This window comes from Neovison vison, chromosome 10 (genome assembly GCF_020171115.1).
Source record: "Neovison vison isolate M4711 chromosome 10, ASM_NN_V1, whole genome shotgun sequence".
Taxonomy (NCBI): Eukaryota; Metazoa; Chordata; class Mammalia; order Carnivora; family Mustelidae; genus Neogale; species Neogale vison.
In genome coordinates, this window is record NC_058100.1 from 43,139,255 (window position 1) to 43,154,104 (window position 14,850).

General features: G+C 46.7%; 1 protein-coding gene across 5 annotated transcripts in view; it reads left to right on the forward strand.

Annotated features, from left to right (window-relative positions):
• Positions 1-14,850, forward strand: part of TRAF5 (TNF receptor associated factor 5) — a 45,680-nt gene that overhangs the window by 17,544 nt on the left and 13,286 nt on the right. For 4 of the 5 annotated variants that reach the window (XM_044267123.1, XM_044267119.1, XM_044267121.1 and 1 more), the window contains exons 3-5: positions 8,946-9,164; positions 10,336-10,393; positions 13,216-13,317. In XM_044267123.1, coding sequence (XP_044123058.1) covers positions 8,947-9,164; positions 10,336-10,393; positions 13,216-13,317 — 378 coding nt within the window. In that variant the 5' untranslated portion in view covers position 8,946. Of the gene's footprint in view, positions 1-8,129; positions 8,164-8,945; positions 9,165-10,335; positions 10,394-13,215; positions 13,318-14,850 lie in introns of those variants that run through there. The other variant, XM_044267122.1, reaches the window with a different exon arrangement.

Genomic DNA, 14,850 nt, shown 5'->3' on the forward strand with positions numbered 1-14,850 from the left:
ATCTTGGACCTAGTAAGGGGTGGAAGGTCATATGGGACTAAATGGTGGTTGCCTTGGGGGAAGCAGCACCAGTTAAATCCCAAGCAGGGAGTAAAGAAGGGCTGCGCTGTAGCCATAGGTCTGAACGGGAAGGACAGACGTCAGTACTGGCTCCAGGGATTTTCCCATTGCTCTCTCTCCGGGATGTCTTCTGTCTCCAGATCTTGTTTTCCTGACATAGATCTAATAAACCTCTTATGTCAAATGCCAACACTAAAATGACAACTGAAATTTTTGTAAAGTAAAAAAAAATTTTTTTTTGATGCCTTCGGTAATTTTAAAACAATTATTGGTGCCGCAAAGGAAATGTGGCCATTCCTAGAAATCCTGTCATTTTTTTCGGGAAGAGATGTTAGATGTTAGATGTCAGCTCGTCTGACTCACCTCCATTCCCTTAAGACTGTCCCCAAGGGACCCCAACTTCCATATGTCCCCTACTGCATTCTCGCGTCTTTCTTTCTCTCCTTCATCCTCTCCCACTGGTGCCATCAACTACCCATTCTGCCAAACGAATCTGGGATCCATCCTCCACTGTCCTCTCCTTAAGCCCTTCCACTGAACCCATTTCTAAATCCCCGGATTTTACCTCAGAGATGCCTCACAAACATGGCTTCTCTTTGCCCCTGCCTTAGGTCAGGCCATTGTCATCCTCCTTCAGTCTGTTATGTTAGCATCTTCCCTAAACTCCGTGCGTGGGCCTGTCCTATATGTTTAGCATCCCTAAATTATTGAAACCATGAGGTAAAACTTGGAATTCGTGGCTATGGCATTCATTCAGGCTCTTCACATGGTGCTTCTCCCCTCTCTCTCCACACTTACATCTCACAGAGACTGTTTTAGTGGTTTCTGACAGGAATTTAGTTATGCAGGAATCAGCTTACGCAGGTGATGGCAAAGCTAGGAAGCTGAACAGAAGATTCAGGGTGAGGTAACTCAGAGATGAGTCCTGGCGGAAGGCTGCCCGTACCCTCTAGAGCTTAGGGGCTGAGGACCACCCTCGGCCGGCCTGGCGGGAGCTAGTCCACAGAGCCAGGGGCCACGGAGGAGCCCCAGTCACTGTGGAGATGCTGCCCAACACCAAGGGATGGGAGAGAGATACTCTGGCTTCTCCCTTTCTCCCATCCTCCCTCCCTCGATAGTGTTTCTTATTGGCTGAACCTAGCCAGCAGCCAGGGTGCCCAGGAAACAGAGTTTGTGGGGGTCCACGTCACCCCACCTCCATGATGCAGACCCAGGCTGGAGAGCGGAGAGTAGATCTGAGAACAAACAGGCAAATGGCTGGCATGTTCCCTTCGTTCCACTTGAGCCACAGTTAATTATTAACCACTCCAGAATTTTTAGGATATCCTCTTCGAAATTCTTGTATCTCCTTCATCTAGAAGGGAGAAGGGATACCTTCTTCATGAGCAGCTGAGATGTTTTCTTCTCTGTGAGATCAACACAGACACCTCAGAAAGCACTAGCTACCCTCACCTGGGCTCGGACAGGTTTTTTGTGTGTGGTCCTTGCCACCAGGACAGTGTAACGCGTCGTTCTTGTGTCTGATTGCCTCTCCTTGCCCTGGACACCCTCCACGGCAGATGTAATATATCACAGATCTTTGCACTCTTGGGACCCAGTCCACGACCTGTCATGCTGAGTCTATGAGGGAGGTGTAGGGGGTGTCACGTTCAAGGTTGCGTCGCTGGTGAGCGGCAGAGCAGGGATGGAGCCCGGGTCTCTGGCCTTGAGACATTTCCACTCTCGAATTTCGCCTGTAGTAACCAGCAGCTCCCAAGAATCAGATCTTGAAAGCTCTGGAGGCCTAGTTCCTGGGCTTATGTCTTATAAAGTATAAAATAATTGGGGCGCCTGGGTGGCTCAGTCAGTTGAGCTTCTAACTCTTGGTTTTCGGCTCAGGTCGTGATCTCAGGATTGTAGGATCGGGCTCCGCGCTGGGCAGGGAGTCTGCCTGAGATTCTCTCTCTCCCCCTGCCCACCCCCCACCCCAATCCTGCGCTCACTCTCGCTCTCTAAGAAATAAATCTTTCCCCCAAACCCCCACAAAGTATAAAATGATTTATAAAAACATTCCGCAGTTTTCCAAACCTTCATTAATCTGAACAAGATGTTTGGGATCCTATGGAAGTAGGGCGGACAGACAGACAAGGATGTACCTTTCTTTTTTAAACTGAAGACTGAAATCTCCTAGATGTGGGTCTTTTTTATGGTAACTAAAACCTAACTCTTGTTGCCTCAGAATGTTAGACTGTTCATTGTGTGTTCCCCAAAAGTGAATCAGCAGAACCTTGTGAGTAAAGAACTTAAATCCTGACATCCACAGCTTTCCTTTGGAATTCCTAGAAAATTCTCAATGAAAAGTGGCAGCAATTTATGAAGCTAAAAAAATGGTGTTTATAAGTCAATGAGAGTCCTTGGGGAGCATATTGTATGGATTTTCCCTTGTTTCAGGTTTAAGTCAATAACTTTTCAGCAGGAGGACCACATTGCGGGCGACATCAACGGCAGGAATAAGGCACCATTCACTGCAGTGGGCTCTGGTAGATACGGAGATGTGCAGGCTCTGCTAGTAATTTCCGTGGCTTTCTTTTCTTATTTGCAAGAATGGAACTCTTTTTACTCTTCCTATTACATAAGCTATTATACCCAAAGGGAAGAGATTTTAATAAAATGGAGCTCTTATTTATTTCCACTAAATAGCTGCCTGGGAATGACAGAGTCCTAGCTGGAAATGTTCAATTAATTAGAGAAATATGTTTGTAGACAAGGAAACAGCGGCCTTTATGGTTGTATTATTGGGACTCTCCCATGTCCATGAGCACATTGAATCGATTACATTTTGGGGGGCTGGGCATGGGCCCAAAGAAGCTTCAGAGAGAGGAGACAGACCCTGCCCAGGGAGAGGTCATGTTCATTTATATATAAGAACACTGTCCTGAAACATTAAAAGTGTATATTATGTAGCAGAACTTAAGTGCTTATTTAAAAAAAAAAAAAACAAAACACCTAGGGCGCCTGGGTGGCTCAGTGGGTTAAGCCTCTGCCTTTGGCTCAGGTCATTCATATTAGGGTCCTGGGATCGAGTCCCGCATCGGGCTCTCTGCTAAGCAGGGAGCCTGCTTCCTCCTCTCTCTCTCTCTCTGCCTGCCTCTCTGCCTACTTGTGATCTCGCTCTGTCAAATAAGTAAATAAATTCTTAAAAAAACAACAACAGCACCTAATGAAATAAAAACTCGATTTCATCAAAACAAATACTGGGCAAAGCCACAGAGGAGAGCGTGAACAGGGTCGTAGATGACTCCCGTGTGCCGCCTCCAGCTGGGCTAGACAACAAAGGTGGGAAGAGGGAGGATGGGGCATGGGGTCCCCAGGCCTCTGCAGGCCATGCAGCAGGGGTGAGGAGACCGTGAGGGTCACACGCGTGCTGGGCGCCATCAGAACAAAGACTGACAAGGCCCGGCCCGCCCAGCAGACCGATAGCACTGTGGTTCCCAAAGTGTGCTTCTCGAGCCTGGGGGTGCTGGAGAATGTCTTCCCAGGAGAGCAGCTGATGGGCTCTTTCTTAGTTCAGGTATGTTCAGGCACAGAAATTGGCAAATTGTACAAATTGGCCTCCCTGAAGCCCTTTCAGGGGATGTGTATGGGCAAGACTGTTTTCCTGCTACTACTAAGATATCATTTGCCATTTTTACTCTTTTCCTGAGCATACAGTGGTGCTTTCCAAAGCTACCTGATGTGTGATACTGTGACACCTGAACGCAGGAGTATCACATATGAGAACCCGGCTGTCTTCGGTTAAGCTCAAGCAGAGGTGCAAAAATGTAAAACGGTGACACTCTTCTCACTCATTTTTTTCTTTTGGAAAATGGCTATTTTTCATAAAAATGCTATGTGTGCTACCATATGGTTGGCTCATTATTATCTTCAAGTAAATTAAAAAAGAAATGTATTTTTTAAACTCCTCAGTTTTTAAAAAAGATTTATTTATTTATTTATTTGAGAGAGAGAGAGAGAGAGCAAGCAAGAGTGGGAAGAGCAAGGGGAGAGGGAATCCCGGGTCGACTCTCGGCTGAGCGCAGAGCCTGACATGGGACTCGATCCCACAACCGTAAGATCACGACCTAGGCCAAAACCAAGAGTCAGATGTTTAACCAACTGCACCACCCAGGCACCCTTAAACTCCTCAGTGTTCATCTCAAATTGGTAAATACCGATCGCTATAACCCACATAAACAACTCAGGGGTCCTCAGTTTTGTTTTTTTTTTAAGACTTTATTTTTTTAGAGTGGTTTTAGACTCACAGCAAAATTGAGCAGGAAGTACAGAGATTTCCCAAAGACCCCCCCCACCCCCATACATGCACAGCCTCCCCCACCACCAACGATCCCCAACAGAGAGGTACATTTGTCACAGCTGATGAACCTACACTGGGTAGGGGAGGAAAACCAATTTCGCCTCTACTCTTCTGAGTTCTTAGCTGAGACCTCTGGGATCACAGACAGATTAGCAAGAGAAAGACAACCGGAAGTTTAACAACACATATAACTCGTGTATTCGTAGGCGATACCCACGGAAAAACGAGTAGCTCCCTCAGGTGGCTTGGAATTCAGGCTTGAATACCATCCTAAGAGGGAAAGGGGAGGGGAAGTAGGCCTCTTAGGGGACAGCAAATAATTTTTAGGAGAGATAAATGGGCCCTTAGAAGACTGGGGGGAGGTGTGATCGTTTATGACCAAGTTTGTCTGAGTGTCACCTGGTTTCTTCTCCTGTGATGAGCTGCTCTTCCCTGTTGATGAGACTCCTGGAGAGGTGGTTTATAGTAATTGGATTCCCTTTGCAGGATCTGTCTTTAGGCAGATAAGATGTTGTTTTAGGACAAATGTATGATGACATGTTTCTACCCTCACAGTATCGTACTGAGTATTTTCACTGCCCCCAAATCCTCTGTGCAGCTTGTATTCATCTCCCCCTCCTCCACCCTAACTCCTGGCAACCTCCCATCATTTCACTGCCTCCATTATTTTGCCTTTTCTAGAATGTTCTATAGTTGGAAGTGTACATTACATAGGCTCTTCAGTTTGGCTTCTTTCACTAAGCAATATATACTTAAGATTCCTCCACATCTTTTCACAGCTTGATAGCTCATTTCTTAGTAGCGCTGAGGAATACTGCGTTGTCTGGATGTACAGCGTATCCATTCACCTACTGTTGGACATCTCGTTTGCTTCTAAGTTTTGTCAGTTATGAATAAGCTCCTATAAACATCCATGTGCAGGGTCTTATGGGGACATTGGTTTCCACGTCCTGTGGGTAAATACCAAGGAGGGATTCCTGGATGGTAAGACACATTTTGTAAGGAACTGCCAGGCTGTGGGGCGCCTGGGTGGCTCAGTGGGTTAAGCCTCTGCCTTCCCCTCGGGTCGTGGTCTCAGGGTCCTGGGATCGAGCCCTGCATCGGGCTCTCTGCTCAGCGGGGAACCTGCTTCCCCCTCTCTGCCTGCCTCTCTGCCTACTAGTGATCTCTCTCTGTCAAATAAATAAATAAAATATTAAAAAAGAAAGAAAGAAAGAAACTGCCAGGCTGTCTTCCCAAGTGTTGCATTCCCACCCGCTGTGAGTGAGGTTCCTGTCCCTCCACATCCTCACCAATATTTGGAATCATCAGCGGTGGGGATTGGGCTGTCCTAGTAGGTGAATAAAACAACATTTGATGTGGATCACCTTTTCATATGCTGACGTGCCACCTGCCTATCTTCTCTGGTGAGGTATATTTTGGATAACAGTCCTTTATCAGATGTGTCTCGAAAATATTTCCCCCCAGTCTGTGCCTTGTCTTCCCATTCTCTTGACAGTGTCTTAGGCAGAGCAGAGATTTTTAAATTTTTATGAAGTCCACTTTACAAAGAATTACAAATTCTTTCTTTCATGGTTTGTGCCTTTGATATTGTCTCTAAAAAGTCATGGCCGTACCCCAGGTCATCTAGATGTTCTCCCGTGTTGTCTTCTGGGAGTTTAATAACTTTGCATTTTACATTTAGGTCTGTGATTCATTTTGAGTTAGTTTTTGTGAAAGTGGAAAGTCTACGTCTAGATTCATCTTTTTTTTTTTTTTTTGGCATGTGGATGTCCAGTTGTTCTGGCACCATTTCTGGAAAAAAAAAACTGTCTTTGTCCATTGTATTGCCTTTGGTTCTTTGTCAGAGGTCAGTTGTCTGTATTTATGTGGGTCTATTTTGAGGTTCTCTCTTCTGTTCCATTTATCTATCTGTCTCTTCTTTCACCACTACTACACTATTTTGATTATTATTGCTTCATAGGAAGTCTTAAAGTAGGGCTGTGTCAATCCTCCAATTTTGTTTTCCTCCTTCAGTATTGTGTTGGCTGTTCTGGGTCTTTGGGTCCTCAGTTTCAAGAGTCTAAAGGGTGGGAGGGAGGGTCCTGAGACCAAAAAGTTTGAGATCAGCTGTTGTAGAGAAAGAGGGGCACACAGATGAGTGTATTGAATTCCTCTGTTAGGAAAGAGGATAGAATGCAGTGGGCCAGGGGGGAAGCGGACTGAGTCTTGTCCATCTTACTGCCCCGTTTTAGGAGCTGAGCAAGCCTGTTGTGTTAGAGCCCATCTCTGAGTGTTCAAATTTAGATGCTGTGTGACAGAGACAAGAGCCTGGTCTCAGAGAGAATCCTAGAGGGGTGTGGGACATGAATTGTTGTCTTCCCTTGGGACCAGAGAATGCAGGGCAGATGAGGGAGGTTTGGAATTGGTGTTTTTATTCCTCTGGAGAAAGGGGAGTCTGGGACATTAGGGTTGGGCACCTGAATCAAGTCCTGGGCCTCTTCATCTTCACAGTTAAGACTTGTTAACTCTCAAGAGCAAAGCAGGTTAAAAGGGGAACAATCACATCTTGGTTCTCTACCCACCTTGAAGATCTGCAGGAAACATGTAGAGAGGAAAAGGTGGGGCTTTGGTCTCAAACCCCAGGATTTAAAAAAAAAAAAAAAATCCCCTCTTCTGTGGATCTTCTCCAGAGAGAAATCTTTATTTGCTGATCTAAGAGGCCAGTTGCTTCCTCTGCTCCAGTCTTGAGGCCACAGCCCAGGCTCAGACCACTCCGGCACTGGGCGGGGCTGGCAGCTGACTCGAGCCAGGCCCGGTGCTGCGTGGCCCCCATTCCCGCCTGCACTGTCGGACACTCTCAGGCCCAGCTGACCTCATGAGCTGCAGGAGATTCTTGAGGGATCCCGAGAGCAAGCCAAAGCAAGCAAGCCTGAAGGCCAAGCCTTCCTGCTCCCTAACCACGTGGAAGGATGTCACTCCCAAGGACCACCCTCAATGGCTCCCAGCCTTTAGCCACATGCTGGACTCTGTGAAAGCACCGCTCCTGGCCCCGGGCCCAAAGTAACAGCATTCCTACTGGGAAGGCAGGCCTGTGGTTAACTGGGGAAACCGGTGGGTTCAGAGGGTCTGCAGAGGTCCAGAGATCAGGTGTCTGTGCTGTTTTATGGGAATAAGGTCCAGACTTTTCATCAGATTTCAAAGATGGGGAAGTCCTTTCTTATAAAAAGTTAAAGGGTCACCGCGTTAGTGGGCAACACTAGTTAGAGCTGTCCTATTGCGGATTTGTCAGAGTCCATTTGGTCACATGAATCCCACAAACAGTTGATTCGTTCTCCATACCCAGCTTGGGGCTGAGGGCTGGAGACACGACCATGAGTAACATCGGGGGTGTTCTCTGTGTCCTGGAAGAGCACAGATATAAATCAAATACTCACACAAATGCATGTCTAATTTAAAATCAAATGTTCCTCTGAATTTTAGAACCTGGTTCTATGATAGATACAACAGTGGATTTTAATTTCTGTTTTTGTGCATTTGTTTATTTTTGAATAGGTACTATATTCATGTTCAAAAATTAACCGCCCCACCACCACCCACCTACCATCATCCCTCAGCCACTCCCTGGAGGCCACACATGCTTCCTAGACATGAGTGGGTGTTCTGCTGCTCAACGAGGGTGGAGGAAGGGGAGTGGAGAAGAGAAAGCTTACCTGAGGTTATGACGCTTGAAATCTGAATCATGAATGTGAAGCGAAGAAGACTGGAAGGGGACAGGGGAAGCATTCTAGGTAGAGCCTATAGTTTATGCAAAGGCCCTGTGGCAGGAGACGGCTTGATTTATTAGAAGAATGAAAAGAAAGCCTGTATGGCTCAAGTGCAGAAAGCAAGGGTAGGAGAGGTCCAGGATGCTACTGGGTAGAGAGGATGCAGTCTTATAGCTCTCTTAGCATTGTGGACTTTCCCCTAAGAGCCTGGGAAGCCACTGAACAATGAGAGGAGGTAACCTTCAATCACAGTTGCGTTTTGCATTTTGCAAATGTTGCCCTGGCTATAGTATGGAAAATGGATGGGAGGTGAAAGCAATTAGTGGGCTTGTTTAGTTCACGTGAGAAATGATGTGGCTTGGCGGTGGCGATATATATTGCAAGAAACATACTGGTATACAAGGTTCTAACGAAAAAATACTAGCAAAATCTTTGTTTCCATTCTCTCAACTGAGTGGAGGAAAATCCCATAACAAGAGTCTGTTAGAATGTAGTTAACACCTGGCTATATTTGGTCCAAGCGTGTGGCCAGACTGACAGGATAATTTAGCATCCTGTAAGAGGCTGATGGGCAAAGGTCTGAAGTCTCATAAAATCTCGTTAGAAGTCTGGTCCAGCCTCCTGCCTGAGCACCCCAAAGACATCTCCCTTGTGCGGGAGCCCCCCAGTGGTTGGAGGTTGTTACTGTTTGTTACCAAGTCAACAGAACGCCCATGGGGGTGATGTGCAATAACTAGGAAACAGTTGTTTTGATCTCTACACACTCAGTTTTCCTCCTCTTCTCTTGCCGCCCCCCCCCCCCGCAGAATGGCTTACTCTGAGGAGCAAGGAGGTGTCCCCTGTGGTTTCATCCGCCAAAATTCCGGCAACTCCATTTCCTTGGACTTTGAGCCCAACACAGAGTACTGGTTTGTGGAGCAATTAGAAGAACGCTACAAATGTGCCTTCTGCCACTCCGTGCTGCACAACCCCCACCAGACAGGCTGTGGGCACCGCTTCTGTCAACACTGCATCCTGTCCCTGAGGTGAGTGTGGGGGCACCTGCCGCTCTGGGCTCAAGCAGTCGGGTGGGGGAGGGGCGTTCCTGGGACCCCGGTGTCCGGCGCAACCGCTAGACTGGAATGGTAGCTTTGGGAATTGCTGTGCTTGACCACAGCACCGTGAACACAACGAGGGGCTCTCCCTGAGCCCTTCTCTGAAAGCCTGAGGAATCACGTTTTGGTTTTTGGTTTTTGGGGTTTTTTTTGTTTGTTTGTTTGTTTGCCATTCACTTATTAATAGTCACCTTTCCCCCCTTTTTAAAAAGGAGATCAAGGGTAATGAACATACAGGGTTCTGTTAGTTTCAGGTGTGCAACATAATGACTCAAGAATTCTGTACAGGACTTGGGGCTCCTGACAGTCACTTTTCTTAAATGTAGACCACGCCTGTTTGCATGGGAGGGCAGACCTGGAGGCACAGTCTGTGTTGGGAAGGGCCCGCATTTCACAGGCATCTTCCTGGTGGTGGCTCTGACTTTTCCTTGTCTGAGGGAAGAGGTGGTGTCCCATCCAGAAAGTGTGCTTCAGTGGGCACACTGTCTGCTTCGGTGCAGCTGTAAAACCTGGGTCCTGCCATTCTGAAGGAGGAGACCAAGAGAGATGTGGAAGCAGGCTCTGGGGGCTTATTTAGGGCTCTAACTAAGTAAGCTGTCTTCTGCCAGACTTGGGAAGGGGATTATCACAGCCCATTCTTGTCCCCTCATGGGGTTGTCCATTCAACACTTGTGTGTTCCAGGCTCCTTACTAAACTAAGCTCTAGGGCACAGAGAGGAAGAGCTGGAGGTCCAGGGTGACCAGGACCCCGTCTCTGCCCCCTGGAATGTTCCCGTCTAGTGAAGGAGACAGGTTGTGGTACAGGCTGAGAAGCACTGGCAGAGGACATTGAACTCTGTCTGGGGGACTTACTCTTTGACCTGCATTGTGGGGAATGAATGGGAATTTTTTAGCAGATTGGGGAGGTGCTGAAGATACAATGGACAGATGGGAGAGAGATACAACCCTTCCTGGGGTAGGGAGCGGAATGGTGGGAAGATGAGGCCTGGCCTGCTCAGGGGTTCCTCAAAGGGGTCAAGCATGGCTGGAGTGCTGGGGCTGCTCTTGGAAGAGCGGTTGAGGTCAACTCTTAATTTGGCTCTATTTTTATTTTTCTCTCCAGAGAATTAAATGCAGTCCCACTCTGTCCTGTAGATAAGGAGGTTATCAGATCTCAGGAGGTAAGAAAATCCCCGCTTTGGTCTAGCAGTTGGCTGGATGATGGAGAAGCCAGTGTCCTGGGTTGAATTGGATATAGAGGTTGGAGCAGTAGAGGGAGGGAGGGAGGGGCCCTTTCTTAGAGTGCACGTTCCTCTGCTGTATGGTCAGGTCAAGCCTCACTCCTGCCACTGTTTCAGAGCTTTATTGCCCCTCCCCCAGCCCAAATTCTCCTCTGCTCTCTCCTTACCAGCTTCCTACACCAGCTCCAGGTATACTGAGTTGCTTGGAGAAATGAAACATCCATCCTGTTTCTTGGAATTCACTTTCTCCTCTGGTCAATCTCTAAAACTTCCTTCCATTATTATGATCTCTGACAATAACTTTATTAGGATATAATTCACAGGCCATAAAATTTACCTTTAAAGGGTACGTGTTTCTTGGGTATACACCCAGGGGTGGAATTACTGGGTCATGTGGTGGTTCTGTTTAGGGTCGAATGGTCACTCTATGTGTAACATTCTGAGGAACTGTCAGACTGTTTTCAAAGGAACTGCACCCATTTTACATTCTATCCAGTAGGTTTTGAGAGTTTTAACATCTCTAGATCCTTGCCAAAAGCTGTTACTGTCCGTCTTTTTGATTATAGTCTTTCTAGGGGATACCTGTTTTGATTTTCATTTCTCTGATGATTAATGATATGGAACATCTTTTTAGGTGTTTGTCCATTTATGTATCTTTTGGTAGAAATGCTTATTCAATTTCTTTGCCCATTTTTAAAAAGATTTTATTTATTTATTTGACAGACAGATCACAAGTAGGCAGAGAGGCAGGCAGAGAGAGGGGGGAAAGCAGGCTCCCTGCTGAGCAGAAAGCCCAATGCGGGGCTCCATCCCAGGACCCCGAGATCAGAACCTGGGCTGAAGGCAGAGGCTTAACCCACTGAGCCACCCAGGTGCCCCATCTTTGTCCATTTTTAAGTGGATTATTGGTCTCTTATTGATGAGTTCTAAGTGCTCTTTATATATAGATACAAGGCTCTTAACAGATACATGATTTGCAAATATTTTTCTCCCATTCTGTGGTTCGTCTTTTCACTCTCTTGGTGGTGTCCTTTGAAGCATGAAAGCTTTTCACTTTGATGAACTCTTACTTGTCTTTTGTTTGTTTGGTTGCTTGTTCTTTTAGTGGTGCATCTAAGGAACTGTTTCCTAACCTGAAGATTTTCCCCCTTAAAACTTCCTTTTTTTTAGGGGTGGAAGGGCAGAGGGAAAGAGGGAGGATCTTAAGCAGGCGCCAGGCTCAGTGCAGAGCCCCACCTGGGACTCAGTCTCACAACCCTGAGATCATGACCTGAGCTGAAATGAAGAGTTGGGTGCTTAACCCACTGAGCCACCCAAACGCCCCTCCCTTAAAACTTCCATTTAAACTCAATTTTCTTCCTTTACAATTCTGTTGGAAGACGTTCAAGCATTGCCCCTTCCAGAAAGCTCCCTGAACACCTGATCTATTGTACATGCTCTTTCTCTATGTTCCTTTTTTTTTTTTTTAGATTATTTATTTGTCAGAGAGAGAGAGAACACAATCAGGAGGACTCATAGAGGGAGAAGGAGGTTCCCTGCTGAGCAGGGAACCTGATGGGGGACTCCATCTCAGGACCCTGGGATCATGACTTGAGCTGAAGGCAGACACATAACTGACTGAGCCACCTAGGCATCCCTCCTTCTCTATGCTCTTATGTTGTATTTTGCAAATGCCTAGCAGAGGACAGTGCTGTGTTTGTGTGTGCCTCACCCACTAGATCAGGAGTTGGCATGGTTGGCATATTACAACATGAGATCTGCTGGGACAAATCCAGCCTGCTACCTGTTTTCATATGGCCTGTGAGCCAAGAATGGTTTCTCTATAAATGATTGAAAAAAATCCAAAGAAGGGTACACAGGAACTCTGCACTATGTTTGCAACTTCTCTTAAGCCTTTGAGCTATTTCAAAACAAAAGACTTATTTTAAAAATCAAGAGAAGAATAATGGTGACACATGAAAATTACATGAAATTTACATTTCAGTGTCCATTAATAATGGCTTATTGGAGGGGCACCTGGTTGGCTCAGTGGGTTAACCCTCTGCTTTTGGCTCAGGTCATGGTCTCAGGGTCCTCAGATTGAGCCTCGCATTAGGCTCTCTGCTCAGCAGGGAACCTGTTTCCCCCTCTTTCTCTGTCTGCCTCTCTCCCTACTTGTGATCTCTCTCTATCAAATAAATAAATAAAATCTTAAAAAAAAATAATGGCTTATTGGAACACAGCCATGGATATCCATTTCAGTATTGCCTACAGTTGAGCTGAATAGTTGCAAAAGAGAAGGTTGTATCGTGGCCTGCAAAGCTGAAAATACTTACTATCTGACCCTTTATGGAGAACGTTAGAACGTTTGCTAACTCCTGGTGTGCACTGGAATAGTAAAGTCAGCACAGCCTCAGTGACACTACCTGATGACTAATACAGACTTTTACACTATGACAGGAAGGTGCTGAAAGCGTCACCCTCCTCCACAGCCCACCTTCTGACCTTTGAGCGTACAAGGTCAAGTGCACCATGAGATTCTCCTGCAGCCTACTGCACGGAGCATTGAATTTCCTGACTTGTGTGTTTAGTGGCCTGTTGGAAATATGTATCTGAGAAAGCCTCTTCTTTGATGGTGCCGAATCTGATATTTCCATTCCAACCATTGTCTGGAAGTTTCTACCTGACTGTTGAGATGTATTTGAAGACTGAATTAATAATAGTTTCATTCACATTTCTCTGAAGCTTTGGAGTGTATGAGACCTGTTATGTTTCCTTCTTAGGTGTTCAAAGACAATTGCTGCAAAAGGGAAGTCCTCAATTTATATGTGTATTGCAAAAATGCTCCTGGATGTAATGCCAAGATTATTCTGGGACGCTACCAGGTCAGTATTACTCACGACCAATAAATTTGCCTTTGTCATTTTTTCCAGTGGTATGTTGAACACCTTTATGTGACAGCTCCTAGGCTAAGCATGGTATGGGATTCATTAGGTTCCTTTATTGCCAAACAGGTAATACATTTGGCTGCAGTCCAGCCCACCAAGGGCTAAGGTGCGAGTGAAGAGGTCCATTTCATTTGGAATGCATAGAGGGCACACTGTCCACGCTAGACCTAAATTGTTGGTTAGGGGTCATTGATCCAAAGACAAGATGTGGGACATGCAGGGCCCAAGGACATGTCATTTGTGGGGAACTGTGAAGAATTTGGGGTCCTCAGGTGGGAGCCATGGCAGTCTGCAGAAAGACATGACTGCAAGGGTCCCTGCCGGAAAGTACTGGCAGGTGGTGGGTGGGTGGTTCCCAGCAGCCGTGGGCCGTGGCCTGAGAGTCTGTGATCTGAGGCATGTCACGCAGACCAGATCAGAGCTAGGATGTGGTTTAAAGGTGAAGCGTTGGTATAAGCTACAAACACATGAGGCATGGGGGGAGCAAGGGGGTGTTAAACTTTCACACGAAGCTGCCCTACCTGGTTCTTCCATCCAGCTGGGGAAGCGGGAAGCTTGGTAAATGCCAAACTGGAAATGGGGCAACAGGGCTCTGCCATGGCAGGCCCATATCGGGTTTGATCACACTGTGCAGGGAGAAGAACCAGGCATCTCTAGCTTCCAGAGAATGACTTGGAGGCAGGTGAAATTTTCCTCTCCCACTCACACATTTTTGGAACACATTTCAGGTGATTCAGTCTTTTCTCCACCTTGCCTCCAAACCCCTAGGCACCGAGCTTCTAAATGTGTAGATGCTTTCCCCGTTAACCCCAGGATTTTTCTGGAAGCTCACTGAACTTTCTAGAACTTTCTCCTGTGTTGATAGCCAAGCCCTAGAGCAGGACTTCTTTTCCAACTTTGTGGTCACGAAGCCTGAGCAGGAAATGAGGCTCAAATGGACCATCCAGCCATCAGCTTTTGTGGCCCGATCATCCGCTTCCGGAGAACAGTGGCTGGTTTCTTTTTACCTGTTTTCTCCTGTGTTTCTGCTCGTTTCTGCCCCCCAACCTGCACCCCTGCTTGCATGGTGAGGTGTAGGTTCTCCCGGTAGCGGAATCGTGATGAGTGTTGACTGTGTCAGCAGGTTGGAAGGGTGGCAGCGGCGAATTTCGGAGAGATAGGGATTTCAGCAGTCCCTCTTTGTTTCTTCTTACTAGAGGCAAAGGAGAGTAGCTAGAATATTTATTTCCCTCCTTCAGAAAAACTGGTTGCTTTTTCTCGCTTTCAGGAAAGGGGTCCCCAACCCCCTGTCAAGAGCCAGTTAGTAAAATGTTTAGACTTTGCGGGCTGTACAGTCGCTGTATCCACCACCCAACTCAGCTCTTCCCTCTGTCCCCCTGCTTTTGAGGACTTTTTAGCATCACAATAACTTGCAAAGGTCCAAAGGTTTTATGAAAGTATACCTCTTGCTTTTAAAAGTGTGTACCAGGA